This window comes from Poromitra crassiceps (genome assembly GCF_964638095.1).
Source record: "Poromitra crassiceps genome assembly, chromosome: 8".
NCBI lineage: Eukaryota > Metazoa > Chordata > Actinopteri > Beryciformes > Melamphaidae > Poromitra > Poromitra crassiceps.
This window is the reverse complement of record NC_139629.1, coordinates 35,191,228-35,208,545: the sequence shown is the minus strand read 5'-3', so window position 1 is coordinate 35,208,545 and position 17,318 is coordinate 35,191,228. Positions and strand designations below refer to the sequence as shown.

At 43.5% G+C, this 17,318-nt stretch overlaps 1 protein-coding gene across 1 annotated transcript; it reads left to right on the top strand.

Annotated features, from left to right (window-relative positions):
- The first annotated feature begins 43 nt into the window (after window positions 1–43).
- On the top strand, window positions 44–16,564 carry LOC310781238 (complement receptor type 2-like). The gene is made up of 12 exons (XM_083641802.1): window positions 44–172; window positions 253–459; window positions 2,732–2,831; window positions 2,907–2,980; window positions 3,386–3,589; window positions 12,556–12,726; window positions 12,946–13,134; window positions 13,367–13,552; window positions 14,723–14,819; window positions 14,936–15,009; window positions 15,103–15,282; window positions 15,386–16,564. Exons 1-12 carry the CDS (start codon window positions 106–108, stop codon window positions 15,568–15,570), a joined length of 1,734 nt encoding a protein of 577 aa, XP_083497928.1. The 5' UTR covers window positions 44–105; the 3' UTR covers window positions 15,571–16,564.
- Window positions 16,565–17,318: the final 754 nt, after the last annotated feature.

Genomic DNA, 17,318 nt, shown 5'->3' with positions numbered 1-17,318 from the left:
TGTTTGCTAGTTTTCCATCCTCCTCTATAAATGGCTTCACCGCGCCTCTCGCTGCGCACATTTGCAATCTCCATTTGAGGGTTGTTTACGCACAGATTTACACCGATGACAAACATGAGGAATTGGTGGAATATCGTGTTTTTATTGTTTGCCTTGCGTGCTTCTTCTTCAGGTAAATGAAAATCAACATCTAGCACTTGTGTGACTGCTTTGATACCCTATAATTATAAAATTACTTATTTTCTAAAATAGCCCAAGTGCCCAGGCCAAAGGAATGCACCGCCACGCCATCGGCACATCAGTACACCAAACTGGACAAGAAATACACGGCGAGACAGAAGTTTAGTCACGGAGAAAAGGTTTACTACGACTGCGCCGAGGGCTTCACTCCATCCAGAGGCAGCCGCGCTGTGCACTGTCTCAATGGCAAATGGACAACTTTGACACTGAAATGCGAAAGTAAGTAGCTACTAAGCATATTTCCATGTCCAGGATAAACAAAAAAATCTGTGAAGTTAACCCATTTCAGAATTCAGAAAAGTGACTTTTCTAATTTCCTTTACAGCAGTGGTTCCCAACCTTTTTTGTCTTATGTACCCCTTGCTGTTTTTCCATGACAATAGTACCCCTCACTCATGCGTGTTGATGATTACATATACTGTCCATGATTACATACAAGTAAATCTATAGGGAGATATCTCTATGATATATATATCATATATACAAAATATATGTTTCATGATATATATATCATATATACAAAATATATGTTTCACTGAACTGCCGGTGTTTGGGCTTTTTAGTTTTTTTTTTGCCATTATCAGTAGCAGAACAGTGTAGCAGTTGACACTTAAAAGCAGAACTAGTTGCGGCACACACACATCACATTTTAACAATGGGCTTATTAAATGACTTGGAATATATATATTTATTTATCATTTTGGAATTAAATTGTATTCCCCAATCATTCCAAGTACCCCCTGCAAGCTGCTCAAGTACCCCTAGGGGTACACGTACCCCTGGTTGGGAATCACTGCTTTACAGCACCTAAGGACTTTTAACTGACAGCAAATTATCTGGGCTCTATAGAATGGTTCAGCACCATGGAGAGCTCAATTAGTTAGCTGCTGATGGAGCTCCCCTGAGGAGCACAGCTGAGCCAAGTTGCAATCAGCCAGGGAAGTGCACTATGACTATATTTCATTATAAGGCATGTTAAGAGGTGGGACCATCAAGCCAGTTAATTACTTCCCCCCCAAAAACGATGCTCCTTGAAGGGCCACATGTGAAAAATGTAAGTTACCTTCTGAGATGAATCTCAGATTTCTGAGAATAAAGTGAGAATTCTGATTCAGAATTCAGAACTCTGACCTGGGACCTGTTGACATCCTTAAAAAAAAATGCCGCACTCAGTGCCTTGCTTGAGTCTGTGCACCACCTGGCAGTGGCGTACGGTAGTCATGAGGGGCCCCAGTGCAAGCAATTTTGACGGGGCCCTACACACTTACGAAGTACAGACACACAAGTGCATGAGCGCACGTACGGACACACTCGGCATAGGCAGTGTTGGGGAGTAGTTGTGCGAGTGTTGTGTGAGTGGCGCCTCACACAGATCAATCAGCATCCAGATCTACTGGATCCCAGCCGATTTAATACCTGGAAAGATCTGGTCCAAACTACTGATAAAGAAGCATCACAGGTGGAATCCTACAATCTCCAGCTTGTATTTGTGAACATTTCTGAAGCCACAGTCTGATGCAAGGATTGCACCAACAACTGGCCCATGTCCTCCAGCAGAGGGCAGGGTGATACGGCCCAAAAATCATATCTCTGTATTTTTAGGCAGAATGATGATACACAATATCATTTATATCTATATTTTCTATTTTCTAGTCTTAGCCACATGTGAGATATCACAGGTAGGGCTGGGCGATATGGACAAAATCAAATATCACAATATTTTTGACCAGATACCTCGATGTTGAGACAATATTGTAGGGATGACTAATTGGTGCTTTCACAAAATATTTACACAATGAGATTTTGGATAAATAATCATTAGTAATGTGGATATAATGACTAAGTGGGTAAAGCCAAATAATAGATACAACCGTGCTGTTATTGTGTGTAAGTAAGTAATAGGTGTGTTGCTTTGTGAGATGGCCCCTCGTTTCCCGGCTGGGTGGTGTTTAGACCTTCAAGCCAATCACGGTGCTTAAACAAAATAACAATGATAAATAAAATACAAACTACTAACTAGGAGGCTACCGGCAAGTCGGGACCAAGGCTAGAACACTTTGAACTCAATATGAGACACAGTGAGTCACAGTACATAATGGAAAATCCTTTGTGATTACTACTGATCCCAGTCAGGGCCGGTTACAGAACAACACTCCTAGAGCTGATAGGGGTTCAGTATCTTGCTCAAGGACACTTCAACAGGGCAGATCATTGGTGTCATGGGTGCTTGAACCTGGGCCTTCCAGCAGAAGTGCAATCCCCTTGTACATTTCATGACACAATTTCATAATGACCCCCCCCCCCCCTTCCAGGTCCCTCTGGTAAAACCCACTAATAGGTTGTCAAATAAGCTTGGCAGCAGCCTCTGTGCATGGGCTGTTTTGCAACTCTTGAGTAAAATAAAGGCTTCTCTGTCTGTCTTTACTTGGTAAGACGCATTTGAGTCATGATTCCTGCCCTGACTTGACCATGCACTCCCTCTCTTTTGCAGAGAAATCATGTGGAAATGCCGGGGATCTGCTCAATGGGCAGTTTATATACGAGGGGAGCTTTGCCCTCGGGGACAAAGTGACTGCAGTATGCAACGACGGGTAAGTTGTGTCTAAAACCTGGTCACAATATCAATAAATCAATAGATTTGTGTTTGACTGTCTCTGTGTTTACAGATACACTCTGAAAGGAACAAAGTATATGATATGCAAAAGCTCTGGCTGGACTGGTGAATTCCCCTCGTGTGAAGGTAGGCAGCATAGCATTAACGCCGGCGTGTTAATTAATTATTGTGTACTCCTCCCTGTGGTTGGCACTGGCAGTACATGCGAGAGGTAATTTCAGTTTGTGGTATTTCTTTCATCTCCGAGTACTCTAGGCAAATAAATACCACTTGAACTTAACACGGTGAAAGATGAGTATACTTGCCAAAACAAGTTGCATGGAAATGTTTTGGTTGTTTTTGTTTCCACTATGAGTCAAATATTTTACAGCTGATGCTGCGTTCAAGACACTTTATCCCATAAGTCATGCAAATTTCAAATAATAGCAGCACATGAAAAAAAACATCCAATATTATTTGTTATTACAGATTACATTAGTTATTTACAGATTGCAAATTAAATGATGTCCAAACTGCTCTTTATACAAACAGAGGGTGGCGCTGCAGAAACCACCTGCTCCAAGCCTGCAGTGGCTAATGTTGTGAAGAGCAGTGGGGGTGCTGCGGTGCACCGGGTGGGGCAGACCGTGACTCTCACCTGCAACCAGGGCTTCCAGCTGGACGGCTCCCAGCAGGTCACCTGTGGCCCTGGTGGCCAGTGGCAGCCTCAGCTCCCTCGGTGTCTGCCCTCTAGTGGTGAGTCACTTGACAATGAAGGAGCTTTCATTACAGGCTGAATGGATCAGCCACTGCTACTGTACGCAATATTTTTTTCCGGATGATGGCGAAGGCTGGAGGCACCCTCTCTGCCTGTGATTGGCCTAGCGTCAAACGTTCATCCAATCACATTCGCTTGGCTATCCTGCGTCTCTTTCTACAGTCTGTGGTCAGACAAGACAGCAGTTTCGCTTGCTAGCATGCATGAAAGACGCCACTGTGTGTTTATGTTTTTGATATAGTCTGATCTCTGGTTATTAATGCTGCCGCTACTCTTGGCAGTGCACGTATGTAGCCTAACAGACAAATAAAAAAGAAAAGATTAATTAGAATTGATCAAGGGTTATATAAAAACAGTGTCAATGCCCATTTACTCATTCTAACACAAGAGTGACATGTATTTGAATTGAAATATGTATCAGTATGTGGTGTTTGCCCAATGCCCAGCCCTTCATTGGGAAATGCAGCTTTATGGAGTGGGATCACGTGGAGATGGTCTTTAGACACTTTGATGAGATTGACAGTAAGTAAACATTGTTTCAGATACATGGTGTAGTTGTGGAAGAGTGTGTGTGAGTTTGGAAGAGGAGTGCACCACTAGGTGGAGAGATAGCAGTGTTGATTTCGTAGACGAAAACTGAGGAAAAATGTTAGTCGACTAGTCTACCTATTTTCACTGGTGAAAACTAGACTAAATGTTAGGGAGGGACGAATTGGGAAGAGATCCAATCAGAAGAGAAGAATAAGTTAAACATCGGTGTCTGTATTGCACATTCAAACCTTAAAACAATTCCAGAATAACAGATTAATATATCTTTACAATAAGTTTGGAAATTCTAATGAATAGTTATGGTTTTCTTTGACTAAGATGAGATGAAAATACTTACGACACTTAGTTGATGAAAACTTGACTAAATAAAATCAGGATGAGGTTGACTAAATATGATAAGAGCTTAAGAGAAAGTGGATTACAGCTCACTCAGATAAACATGTGAATCTTCTGTGATATGCAAAGGTTGTTGGTTCAATCCCAGCCTCAGGCAACTTCTTAAAAAGTACTCACATTATAAGCTGCAGCAGTGATCCTTCTTTATCATCACCAGTAGTTTGAACACTGATAGAAATAAGCTGATGAAGGAGACTAGTCAGTCCCTGACTCTAGCTAAACTCACTGGTACAAATCTCACCTGTCTCACTCTTTATGCTCTGTGTTATTGTCAGTGTGAATACAGTGTGTAGAAATCAGAAGCTTAACTCCCAACAGCTCATAGCTCAGTCGGCTGAGCCGCTGCGTAGCGCCTCCTACAGGCAGATACACAGAGCGACACAGCGCCTCCTACAGATCCACAGAAATGTACACTGTGGACAGACTGCAAAGAGATCCAGACATGTCATATACTGAGTCTAGAGCAGTTTTTCAAAGGTTATTTTTACGCCTAGCAGCTGTCAATCAACATAAAGCTGGTGTGTGTGTGTGTGTGTGTGTGGGGGGGGGGGGGGGGGGGGGGGGGGGAGTTCCAGTAGACTATTGTGACACCTTGCCCTAAAGCAGGGGTGGGCAACTATTTTTCATGGGGGGCCACATGAGAAATCCAGATTGTTGCCGGGGGCCGAACAAATATTGTCATGCCGTAATGGATGGGCAACTTTGGTGATAGAGAGGGCCACAAAAAAAGTCCTCGCTACCAGATTTTGCTGAGGGCTGAACGGCGCCAGCGCGAAAAAATTGGGGCATTTGAAGCCAGGTTTAGAGGAATAACTAATTTTAAATTAACAGTTGTGATGTCATTATTCAGTCTTAACCACGAATATTTGATCCTTTTCTCACTCACTCCTATGTCACCACACTCTCCCTGCAGGGCTTGAAATTAACTTTTTTCACCACCTGCCAATATGGCTGCTAGATTTTAAAGTTACCAGCCAATTAGAATTTCCACTATCCGAAATGTTTTTCTTGAAATAAACCAGAATATGAGTGGGTTAATTTAAGCATAAGTATCAGTAAGTGGCCGGGATTCTCAAAGCCTGTGTTGAGGGTCACATGAACATGCACTCTTGAAGCTAAATAAATCCAAAACCAACAAGTTAATTATTTAAATTTCTACCTCAATGTAGAACAGCCATTTCTTATACATGAGATTACTTTTGGCCTTTTAGTCATAAAGATTATTGAAAGATATTCCATATTCCAGACTGAAATGCTATAACAGAAGAATATTGGCCAGAATGACATGAACATTTGGACACTTATTCCTCCTCTGTGTGTGTGTGATTGAGAAATGAGATGCAGGTGGTGTTCATCCTAATTGGCCTGGTCAGGTGTCAGATTGCTGCTGGCTGATTGGCTGGTGGAGAGCATTTAAGCCAGCTGATGCCATCCTGTCGCCCCTTGCTCTCCTCATTCCCAACGACGATGGCTGCTGTGCTGACTGCTGTGTTCTGTCAGGTAGGAACTGTGTGTAGACCTACTTTAGTAGTTCTGCAGAACTTTATTAAGATGTGTCTTTATCTTGGTAGACCTGTGCAGTCTAAACTGTAAATAGTTACCTTCCAGATCTACACTTTTGTACACTGTAAATAACACTTACCCAAGTAGCAGAAAGTAGGGGGAGAAGCCCTTTAGTTTTTTGTAACATTTTCTCATGTTTATTTTGTAGGAGCTTATAGGTAAGAGCTGTGTCTCTTATTTAATCCATCATTTTCTTTTCTTAGGTAAATTTAAGGTTGGGGATTAGTTTGATTGGTTAGTTGTGTTGGGGCCATGCTGTGCTCTGAAACTAAACCTGCTACTTGTGAACTTGTGATGGTGGTTTGGCTGATCATCCTTGGGAGTGGGAAGAGTGGGGGCACTGTTGTGTTGCGGTCCGGTTCCCCGAGGCCTGGTTCCTAACATAATTGGGTGCTCGTCTGCTTTTCTCATTCGTCAGCACGTCGTCTCTGTGTGTGTGTATATATATATTTTATGTTTGCCTGGTGAGCAGTCTTTGTGCAGGTGGTAAATGGTGTTAGTCAAGGTGCCTTTGCATGGAGCTGAGGAAGCTCATGGTGGTAAAGCTGGTGGAGAGGTTTGTTGGAGGAGGAGCCGGTCAGAGGGGACCAGTAAGACTGAGGAGGGGCGTGACAAGGCAGGGCCGTCAGTAGCACCGTTTCTCCTCTTTCTGTGTAGACTGCTACCCTACAAGAGTCTCCGTACATAGACTTGCCTGTCACTCTGACTCCCAAGCCGTCTAAATCAGCGATACAGACGTATTTACAAGTGTCACAGAAACATTTCAAAGCCACATATTGAGAAGAAGAGTTCATAGCTTCTCGACATCGGGGTTAGAAAGCTCGTCGCTGCTCATAAATGCCTCTTTTCATCTGAAGTCTGTGCTGGTGATATTTTTTACCGAGCTTTCGGCCAGAGTGGCGCTGTTGAGCGCTCTGACGGCTGGGAGCTCTAACCTGGAAAAAATATCACCAGCACAGACTTCAGATGAAAAGAGGCATTTATGAGCAGCGTCGAGCTTTCTAACCCCGACATCGAGAAGCGATGAACCCTTCTTCTCAAAATGTGGCTTTGAAATGTTTCTGTGACACTTGTAAATACGTCTGTATCACTGATTTAGACGGCTTGGGAGTCAGAGTCACAGGCAAGTCTATGTACGGAGACGGGACTCTTGTAGGGTAGCATAGTCTACACAGAAAGAGGAGAAATGGTGCTACTGACGGCCCTGCCTTGTCATGCCCCTCCTCAGTCTTACTGGTCCCCTCTGACCGGCTCCTCCAACAAACCTCTCTTTCCACCAGCTTTACCACCATGAGCTTCCTCAGCTCCATGCACACCATTTACCACCTGCACAAAGACTGCCCACCAGACAAACATATAAAATATATATATATATATATATATATCACTCAGACGACGTGCTGACGAATGAGAAAAGCGGACAAGCCCCCAATTATGTTAGGAACCGGCCTCGGGGAACGGGACTGCAACACAAAAGTGCCCCGACTGTTCCCCCTCCCAAGGATGTTCAGCCGAACCACCATCACAAGTCGCAGGTTTAGTTTCAGAGCACAGCATGGCCCCAACAACAAACTATTCCCCAACCTTAAACTTACCTAAGAAAAGGATGGATTAAATAAGACAGCTCTCACCTTTAAGCTCCTACAAAATAAACGCGAAAATGTTACAAAAAACTAAAGGGCTTCTCCCTCCTACTTTCCTTGGGTAAGATGTTGGTGTACAAAAGTGTAGAGCTGGAAGTAGTTATTTACAGTTTAGACTGCACAGGTCCACCAAGATAACACATCTTAAAGTTCTGAAGAACTATGTAGGCCTAAACAGTTCCTACCTGACAGAACACGGCAAAGAGTCAACAGAGTTGGGAATTAGGAGTACAATGTGTGGACTCATAGATTACTCACAGAGGAAAGGAATGATGTGAACACATGATAAAGACTCATACATAAGTCTATACCTAATTCAGTTTTGAATGAGAGCCTAAACATTTTATTTCACAAACTTCCTAGCGGCACTGTTTAAATGGGTTTGGGGATGCCACCCCTTGCTGTCAGGTAGCAACTGTGTGTAGGCCTACTTTGGTAGTTCTTTAGAACTTTTAGATCTGTCCTTGTCTAGGGAGACTTGTGCAGTCTAAAATGTAAATAGCTACCTTCCAGATCTATACTTTTTACACTAAATAACTCTTACCCAAGTACCAGAAAGTAGGAGGGAGAAGCCCTTTAGTTTTGTAACATTTTCTCATATTTATTTTGTAGGAGCTTATGTGAGAGCGGTGTCTATTTTTTTTTTTTAATCCATCCTTTTCTTAGGTAAGTTTAAGGTTGGCGATTAGTTTGATTTGTTGATGTTGGGGCCATGCTGTGCTCTGAAACTAAACCTGCTACTTGTGAAGGTGGTTTGGCTGATCATCTTTGGGAGTGGGAAGAGTGGGGGCACTTTTGTGTTGCCGTCACCTTCCCCGAGGCCCGTTCCTAACATAATTAGGGGGTCGCCCGCTTTTCTCGTTAGTCAGCACGTCGTCTGAGTATATATATTTTATATGTTTGTCTGGTGGGCAGTCTTTGTGCAGGTGGTAAATGGTGTTAGTCAAGGTGCCTTTGCATGGAGCTGAGGAAGCTCATGGTGGTAAAGCTTGTGGAGATGTTTGTTGGAGGAGCCGGTCAGAGGGGACCAGTAAGACTGAGGAGGGGCGTGACAAGGCAGGGCCGTCAGTAGCACCGTTTCTCCTTTCTGTGTAGACTATGCTACCCTACAAGAGTCCCGTCTCCATACATAGACTTGCCTGTGACTCTGACTCCCAAGCCGTCTAAATCAGTGATACAGACGTATGTACAAGTGTCACAGAAACATTTCAAAGCCACATATTGAGAAGAGTTCATAGCTTCTCAACGTCGGGGTTAGAAAGCTCGACGCTGCTCATAAATGCCTCTTTTCATCTGAAGTCTGTGCTGGTGATATTTTTTCCAGGTTAGAGCTCTCAGCCGTCAGAGCGCCACTCTGGCCAAAGGCTCGGTAAAAAATATCACCAGCACAGACTTCAGATGAAAAGAGGCATTTATGAGCAGCGTTGAGCTTTCTAACCCCGACGTCAAGAACCTATGAACTCTTCTCAATATGTGGCTTTGAAATGTTTCTGTGACACTTGTAAATACGTCTGTATCGCTGATTTAGACGGCTTGGGAGTCAGAGTCACAGGCAAGTCTATGTACGGAGACGGGACTCTTGTAGGGTAGCATAGTCTACACAGAAAGGAGAAACGGTGCTACTGACGGCCCTGCCTTGTCACGCACCTCCTCAGTCTTACTGGTCCCCTCTGACCGGCTCCACCTCCAACAAACCTCTCTCCACCAGCTTTACCACCATGAGCTTCCTCAGCTCCATGCAAAGGCACCTTGACTAACATCATTTACCACCTGCACAAAGACTGCCCACCAGACAAACATATAAATATATATATATATATATATATACACACACACATGACGTGCTGACGAATGAGAAAAGCAGACGAGCACCCAATTATGTTAGGAACCGGCCTCAGGGAACTGGACCGCAACACAAAAATACCCCCACTCTTCCCACTCCCAAGGATGATCAGCCAAACCACCATCACAAGTTCACAAGTAGCAGGTTTAGTTTCAGAGCACAGCATGGCCCCAACACAACTAACCAATCAAACTAATCCCCAACCTTAAATTTACCTAAGAAAAGAAAATGATGGATTAAATAAGACACAGCTCTTACCTATAAGCTCCTACAAAATAAACATGAGAAAATGTTACAAAAAACTAAAGGGCTTCTCCCCCTACTTCAACTACTTGGGTAAGTGTTATTTACAGTGTACAAAAGTGTAGATCTGGAAGGTAACTATTTACAGTTTAGACTGCACAGGTCTACCAAGATAAAGACACATCTTAATAAAGTTCTGCAGAACTACTAAAGTAGGTCTACACACAGTTCCTACCTGACAGAACACAGCAGTCAGCACAGCAGCCATCATCGTTGGGAATGAGGAGAACAAGGGGCGACAGGATGGCATCAGCTGGCTTAAATGCTCTCCACCAGCCAATCAGCCAGCAGCAATCTGACACCTGACCAGGCCAATTAGGATGAACACCACCTGCATCTCATTTCTCAATCACACACACACAGAGGAGGAAAGGAATGATGAACACATGAGAGAAATATACAAGGACTGAATGTGAACATTAGCTTCTGTAGCTAATTGAGTTTATAATGACTCAGAGCTTGGGACACCTTGTATATTAGCCTGTATTATCCCATACATGTAAAAGGCAGCTGTGATGGCAAAAATTAGGCTTACAACATATACAGTATATAAAACATGTGACTGTGTGTGTGTACATGATTAGTTCATTAACTATGGGCTTAATTATAAATGAGTTCTGACTGAACGTTACTATAAAGCACACATGGGCAACATACGCCCCCCCTGTGTGGCGGGTATGTGTTAGAGGGTACACACAGGAAAATACTGTCACAGAGGACTAAGAGATGATTTACCATCTAAGGCAGGGGTGGGCAACTATTTTTCATGGGGGGCCACATGAGAAACCCAGATTGTTGCCGGGGGCCGAACAAATATTGTCATGCCGTAACCCATGGATGGGCAACTTTGATGATAGAGAGGGCCACAAAAAAATGTCCTCGCTACCAGATTTTGCTGAGGGCTGAACGGCGCCAGCACGAAAAATTTGGGGCATTTGAAGCCAGGTTTAGAGGAATAACTAATTTTAAATTAACAATTGTGATGTCATTATTCAGTCTTAACCACCAATATTTGATCCTTTTCCTCACTCACTCCTATGTCACCACCTGCTCTCCCTGCAGGGCTTGAAATTAACTTTTTTCACCACCTGCCAATATGGCTGCTAGATTTTAAAGTTACCAGCCAATTAGAATTTCCACTAGCCGAAATGTTTTTCTTGAAATAAACCAGAATATGAGTGGGTTAATTTAAGCATAAGTATCAGTAAGTGGCCCGGGATTCTCAAAGCCTGTGTTGAGGGTCACACAAGAACAAAAATGCACTCTTGAAGCTAAATAAATCCAAAACCAACAAGTTAATTATTTAAATTTCTACTTCAATGTAGAACAGTCATTTCTTATACATGAGATTACTTTTAGCCTTTTAGTCATAAATATTATTGAAAGATATTCCATATTTCAGACTGAAATGCTATAACAGAAGAGTATTGCCCAGAATGACATGAACATTTGGACACTTATTCAGCGGGTATATTGCATGTTGCGTTCAAGTGCACTGTAAAAAAAAAAAAAAAATTGCAATTCCATCGCGGGACACACAGGGGGCGCCCGCGAGCCGCGTATGTTGCCCATGTATGCCCTGAAGCCTAAAGAGTAAATGTGGAGTGGCACCAGAGTTTTAGCACAGGTTTAAGCAACCACCACCCAAGCTGAACGTCCTGATTGTACTTGAAGGAAGCCTCACTTTCATGTGATCGAGAGACATAGAGAGACAGTGAGAGAGAGCGAGACTAAGAGAGTTCGGCCAAAACCCCGCTGTAAAAAGTTTGACCTGTCTGGGTTTTAAAATGTTACATTTCAGCTGTCAATCAACATATGACTGTAGAAAGAGACGCAGGATAGCCAAGCGAATGTGATTGGATGAACGTTTGACGCTAGGCCAATCAGAGGCAGAGAGGGTGCCTCCAGCCTTCGCCATCATCCGGGGAAAAAATCGCCTACTGTACGGACCCCACCTCTTCCAAATTGCACATGTGTGTGTGTGTATATATAGAGTTGTATGTGGAGTTGTAGATTACCATCTTTTGGATCACAAACATTTCTCATTTCAGGGTTATTGTATGTCTCAAAAGTGCTTAATTAACTTTTCCATTTTCTTGATTGGCTTGCCATGATTATATTTTATGATCGTATTATAGTATTGAAGCTCAAAGACACAACAGATTTTTTGCTGATGTTACTGTGACATTACTGCTTGCAAAAAATGACTTCTTTTACCAATATTGGCCTAAGCATTTGGTCCAATTTGGGATTTCCAAGCTTGTTTCCCAGTAGAAAATATAATTTTGCATACTGTTCAATTGGGTGTTTGAAGCAGACAGAAGGGGAATTAATGTAATAAACTGATGCAGAGCAGCCCACAAGGGTGACACAACATTATCAGTTTGAGATTGATCAGATTCTACCCTGTTTACCCTCTTTTAAACAAGGAAAGAACGATTGTTTTACATAATTGAGGTATTTTGTCACTAGTTTTCCTCACTCCAAGTAAAAATGACAAAAACAACTGAATAAAAAAATGCATATCCCTTTGCAAATAAGATTTAACTAATGAATGTTGGGTTGTACAATGTAAAGCCATACAATAATTCATTTTCAACTATTCTATTGAGTTGTAATGAGTGTTTTTATCCTTGATCTCTTGCAGGGCCCAAGTGCCCGGTGCTGAAGATAGCTCACGGGGCACTTTCAAACAAGCACATTAGGAAAAACTCAGTCATTATCGTGAAATGCCAAAGGGGATACCGTCTAGAAGGCCCCAGCAAGGTCATCTGTTCAAACGATGGGAATTGGACTGCGATTCCTGAATGTGTATCGGGTAAGAACCTTTACGTTTTTGGGGTCATTTGTGTATTATCATGGCATCTGCATTTCAGTTCTGTACACATGGACTTCAAAGTTGTAGGCATTTATGTATTTTCATTTGCTTCATTGACCTGTAACTGAGGTAAATCTTGTCTGTGAGCATGTCTGCAAACAGCATCTCGTTTTTGAAAAATGGGTTATAGAGACTAATGTAATTGTGATCTCTGCGCAGAATCCACCTGCTCCAAGCCTGCAGTGGCTAATGTTGTGAAGAGCAGTGGGGGTGCTGCGGTGTACCGGGTGGGGCAGACCGTGACTCTCACCTGCAGCCAGGGCTTCCAGCTGGACGGCTCCCGGCAGGTCACCTGTGGCCCTGGTGGCCAGTGGCAGCCTGAGCTCCCTCGGTGTCTGCCCTCTAGTGGTGAGTCACTTGACAATGAAGGAGATTTCATTTTTGCAAGCCCAATTCTTTGTTTGTGTTTCGATAAATGTCACTTCAGATCAGAGTAGTGTGGGGGGTGAAGGGTTGGTATATCAAACTGACTCTTGCCTCTATGTAAAAGGGAATTTGGTATGTTTGATTCTGGAAAAGGGCTGGGTTTTGAGGCCCGACTGTAGATGATGAATGGTTAACAAGCCGATCTGTTTAATAGGTACGTGTGGTGTGCCAGTAACCATCAGCAATGCCCACCTCGCTGACAGCTACATCACAATGACATCTTTCTCGTCTGGGGACCAAGTCCGTTACATGTGTGATGTTGGATACACTCCAGTAGGGGGCAGCAGGTACCGCAAGTGTAACAATGGACAATGGACACCGTTGCGGATGAGATGTGAACGTAAGAACTTTTTGTATGTTTTTGTGCAATGCTTTATTTGAACAGCAGCAGCATCGTTAAAAGTGCTGATAAGTGTCAATCACAGCAATATTACCAGAAAAGACTTCAATACAACAATGCACACAAATGTATATTTTTTTTTTATACCCGTGTCAGAATGTCCAGTAAACAAAAACAAACAAAACTTGGAGTTTGGCTGGATCTACCCTTTCAGACATGTAGGCTACTGAAATGTTTGTTTTATAACAAGTCCCTCAACGTTATATTGAGTGTTGAATATTTAAGGAATACAATATTCTCAGTTGCAGCATCCTCTATCTGTGGGAGGCAGTTTGATAATGCATATTAATAATAATAATAATAATAATTGATTGGATTTATATAGCACCTTTTCTAGACCATCGACATATAAATCTCAATGTTCTAGACCTAGACACTCAAAACACTCAAAGCGCTTCACATATCAGGGGAGGGAGGGGGAGGGAACTCAACTCATCCACCACCGATGTGTAGCAGCACCCACCTGGGGTGATGCACGCCACGGCAGCCAGTTTGCGCCAGAACGCTCACCACACATCAGCTCTCACAGTGGAGAGTAGACGACTGAATGTGCCAATTAAGTAACGAGGGATGATTAGGTGCAATGATTGAAGGAAGGCCTGTGTGGGAATTTAGCCAGGGCCCCGGGGTTACACTCCTCAGGGCCCCGGGGTTACACTCCGTAGGGCACCGGGGTTACACTCCTCAGGGCACCGGGGTTACACTCCTCAGGGCACCGGGGTTACACTCCTCAGGGCCCCGGGGGTTACACCTCTACTCTTGCAAAGAGTGCAGATGGAATCTTTAATGACCACAGAGAGTCAGGACCTCGGTTTAACGTCTCATCTAAAGGACGGTGCTCACTCACAGGACAGAGTCCCTGTCTCTGCCCTGGGGCATTGGGGAGATTATTCATCAGATCATTCGGACCAGAGGGGAAGAGCACCTCCTACTGGTCCTCCAACACCACTTCCAGCACCAGTCTCCCATCCCAGGAGTATCCTAGGCCAGACCTGCTTAGCTTCCCAAGGAAAGCCAGTAATGTAATGCAGGAGCCACTGGTGCTAGTAGATTTTGTTTACTGTTGCAAATGAAACTCCCCCTCCCCTCCTCTCCCCTCCACCCCCAAAGGGAAGTCATGCGGCTCTGCAGGGGAGATGATGAACGGAGAGTTCATGTACACTGGAGCAGAGTTTGGAGACACTGCTACAGCTCTCTGTCATGAGGGGTGAGGAAACGCTGGCAATCTCCTAATGCTGTGCCGCTTGCTTACATGGCTATCATTTTGCATGAATTTATCCTGTGTGCAAATGAAAACGGATTCTTTATCCACCGTGTCACCAGATATCGGCTTGTAGGACGAGGAACCAGGAATTGTATGAGTGGCGGCTGGGATGGGCGTGTTCCCACGTGTGAAGGTGTGGTATCATAAAAGTGACGTCAGGTGGTGTTTTTAATATGATCCCTTTAGGCATGGTGCCACAAGTATCTTAATTGAATGTGTCTTCCAGCTGTACAGTGTGCAGATCCCCCTGAAGTGGCAAACTCGTGGAGAACGGGCACGTGGGACGCGCCTTACGTCTACAACAGTGTGGTCGGCTACCGGTGCCACGCGGGCACGCTTATTGGACAGAGCGAGATCTGGTGCACCAAGGACGGGACATGGAGCTCACCACCTCCTGAGTGCAAAGGTGCCCACATGCTGTTGTTGTTGTTGTTGACATTCTTTACAAAGCCTCTTGTGCATTTTGGAAACGTGTCAAATGAAAACTGAAGGATATTATCTCCTTACAGAAATAAAATGTCCGCCTCCAAACGTGTCCAACGCCTCCTGGAGGTGGAAGAGCACGCCGTATCAATACAGGGACGTTGTGTCGTTCGAGTGTGGGCGGGGCTACGAGCTGCTCGGCCCAAACACGGTGACCTGCGGTGCTGATGGTGAATGGATCCCTGCTCTTCCCCGATGCAGCTGGAAGTAATCAACTCTTGCTCTACGTGTGAATGGTTTTATTACATCCTCATTACACACTGATAATGTGGGGCTCATAGTAATATTGGGGCATAAGTTTGGACACCCCCCACCCACCAAGTTCAATGTTATAGTTAAAAGATATTTTACTTTTGTATTTCTATAAGTGATTAGTAAACTGTATACCATATGTAGGCTAACAGCAGGAAATGGTATCATACTCACTTAGAAGGTCTGTGGAAAACAGTTAAAATGCATGCAGGCACACGGGGCAGCCCGGGGGCTTTTTGGAGAGGTCCTGAGAAGATGTGTAAACGGGGCTGCGCAGTTGAGTTAGAGAGAGCGGCCGTGCTGCATGTGCAGAGAGAAGCAGTGAAAAATAAATGTCTGTAAACAACGCCGCTGAAAGAAATAAATGTTCAAACTATATCCATGCCTGGACATCACTTTATCCAAGTGTGTTACAATAACATTTTTGCCTAGATTATTTCCGACAGCTCTTTTCATCCAGATTACCACCGGTTTTCTTTTTTTCCAGCCCGTGGCATATATCTGGGCTCAAGGCTGAAAAACTGTATTCTAAGCCGAACAATGTCTCTGCGTTGTAAAATAAATATCTTAAATTTGCCTTTGTTGATGCACTTCTGAAGTTACCCTGGTCCATCAGTCAAATCACCTGGCCTAATGGACAAGGTGGTGTGTATGATTTTGGATCAGAAGACTGAGGGTTTGAGTCCCTTTTGTGGTAAACTTTCTAGTTCAGCAATTCCAGATGTTTCTTTCAGAGTTTCAGGCATTATAACTGTGATCGATAGTTGTCAGTTTGTGATATGGTTTTTCCACGAAAAAGTTGCACATAATGCCTCAAAGCTGGGGGAGTGCGAGACGAGAGAGACAAACAATGTTGCATCATATTTGTCTGTCATGCATTAAAATTAAAGTAACTAGCCTAACTAGCATGAGAAAATAATCTAAATGTCAGGGAGGGCAGTTGATTAGATCATATTTTACCCCACCCCACCCCACGTAAATATCGGACAGTCCCTAACATGATAATGAAACTTGTGATATATGAACTTTTTTATACAGACATGAATAAATGTTTGGAGTTAAGCTGAAGTACAGTATGTTTATTTTGATAAGTGTTTTGGGCAGTAACAAGTACAAACTTGTTTCAATCACCTCTGTACATAGTTTTTTTTTTTTTTTTTACAGTCGATAATGTTATGTGTATCATCTCTATAGACTAAAACGGTGAGTGAGCATTTCATGAACAAACAAGAAATTAAGAACACCAATTCCATTCATTTAAAAAGACAATACAAAATCCAGACATTTCTTTACATGAGCAATAACAATTCAAGTGCAAATATCATTATCAACTCTATGATACATCATAGCAAACTCTTGTTAAAAAAGGCAACAATTCAAAACAAAAACATTGATCAGGTTGCAAGAGGGAACTAATTGCGGTTGGGGGGGGGGAATGTGTGTTGGCAGGTTGAACACACTGGGATGTTGCTAAACAGTGACCTCTACTGGCAGAATGACTGGATCTTTGAGAACATGAGGGGGAAACGAGTGCGAATTCGCAATAGCTGCGACGTACAGCCACGTACAGCCTTCTACGGCGGAAAATGTGTCCCGCCAATGGATGGGGACATTTTTGTGGAGCAAGCAAGCTATAGAACTGCTCGCTATAGAACCGCTCACTATAGGGCTGCTCACTATAGAACTGCCACAGTTAAAAAGTAGGGA

What these genes read in the sequence shown, in the direction of transcription:
- LOC310781238 (XM_083641802.1), top strand. Translation starts at nt 106, where the DNA reads ATGACAAACATGAGGAATTGGTGGAATATCGTGTTTTTATTGTTTGCC. An exon ending in CTTGCGTGCTTCTTCTTCAG is followed by an intron (nt 173 to 252) that starts GTAAATGAAAAT and finishes TTTCTAAAATAG; the next exon opens with CCCAAGTGCCCAGGCCAAAG. An exon ending in GTTGCGGATGAGATGTGAAC is followed by an intron (nt 13,553 to 14,722) that starts GTAAGAACTTTT and finishes CCACCCCCAAAG; the next exon opens with GGAAGTCATGCGGCTCTGCA.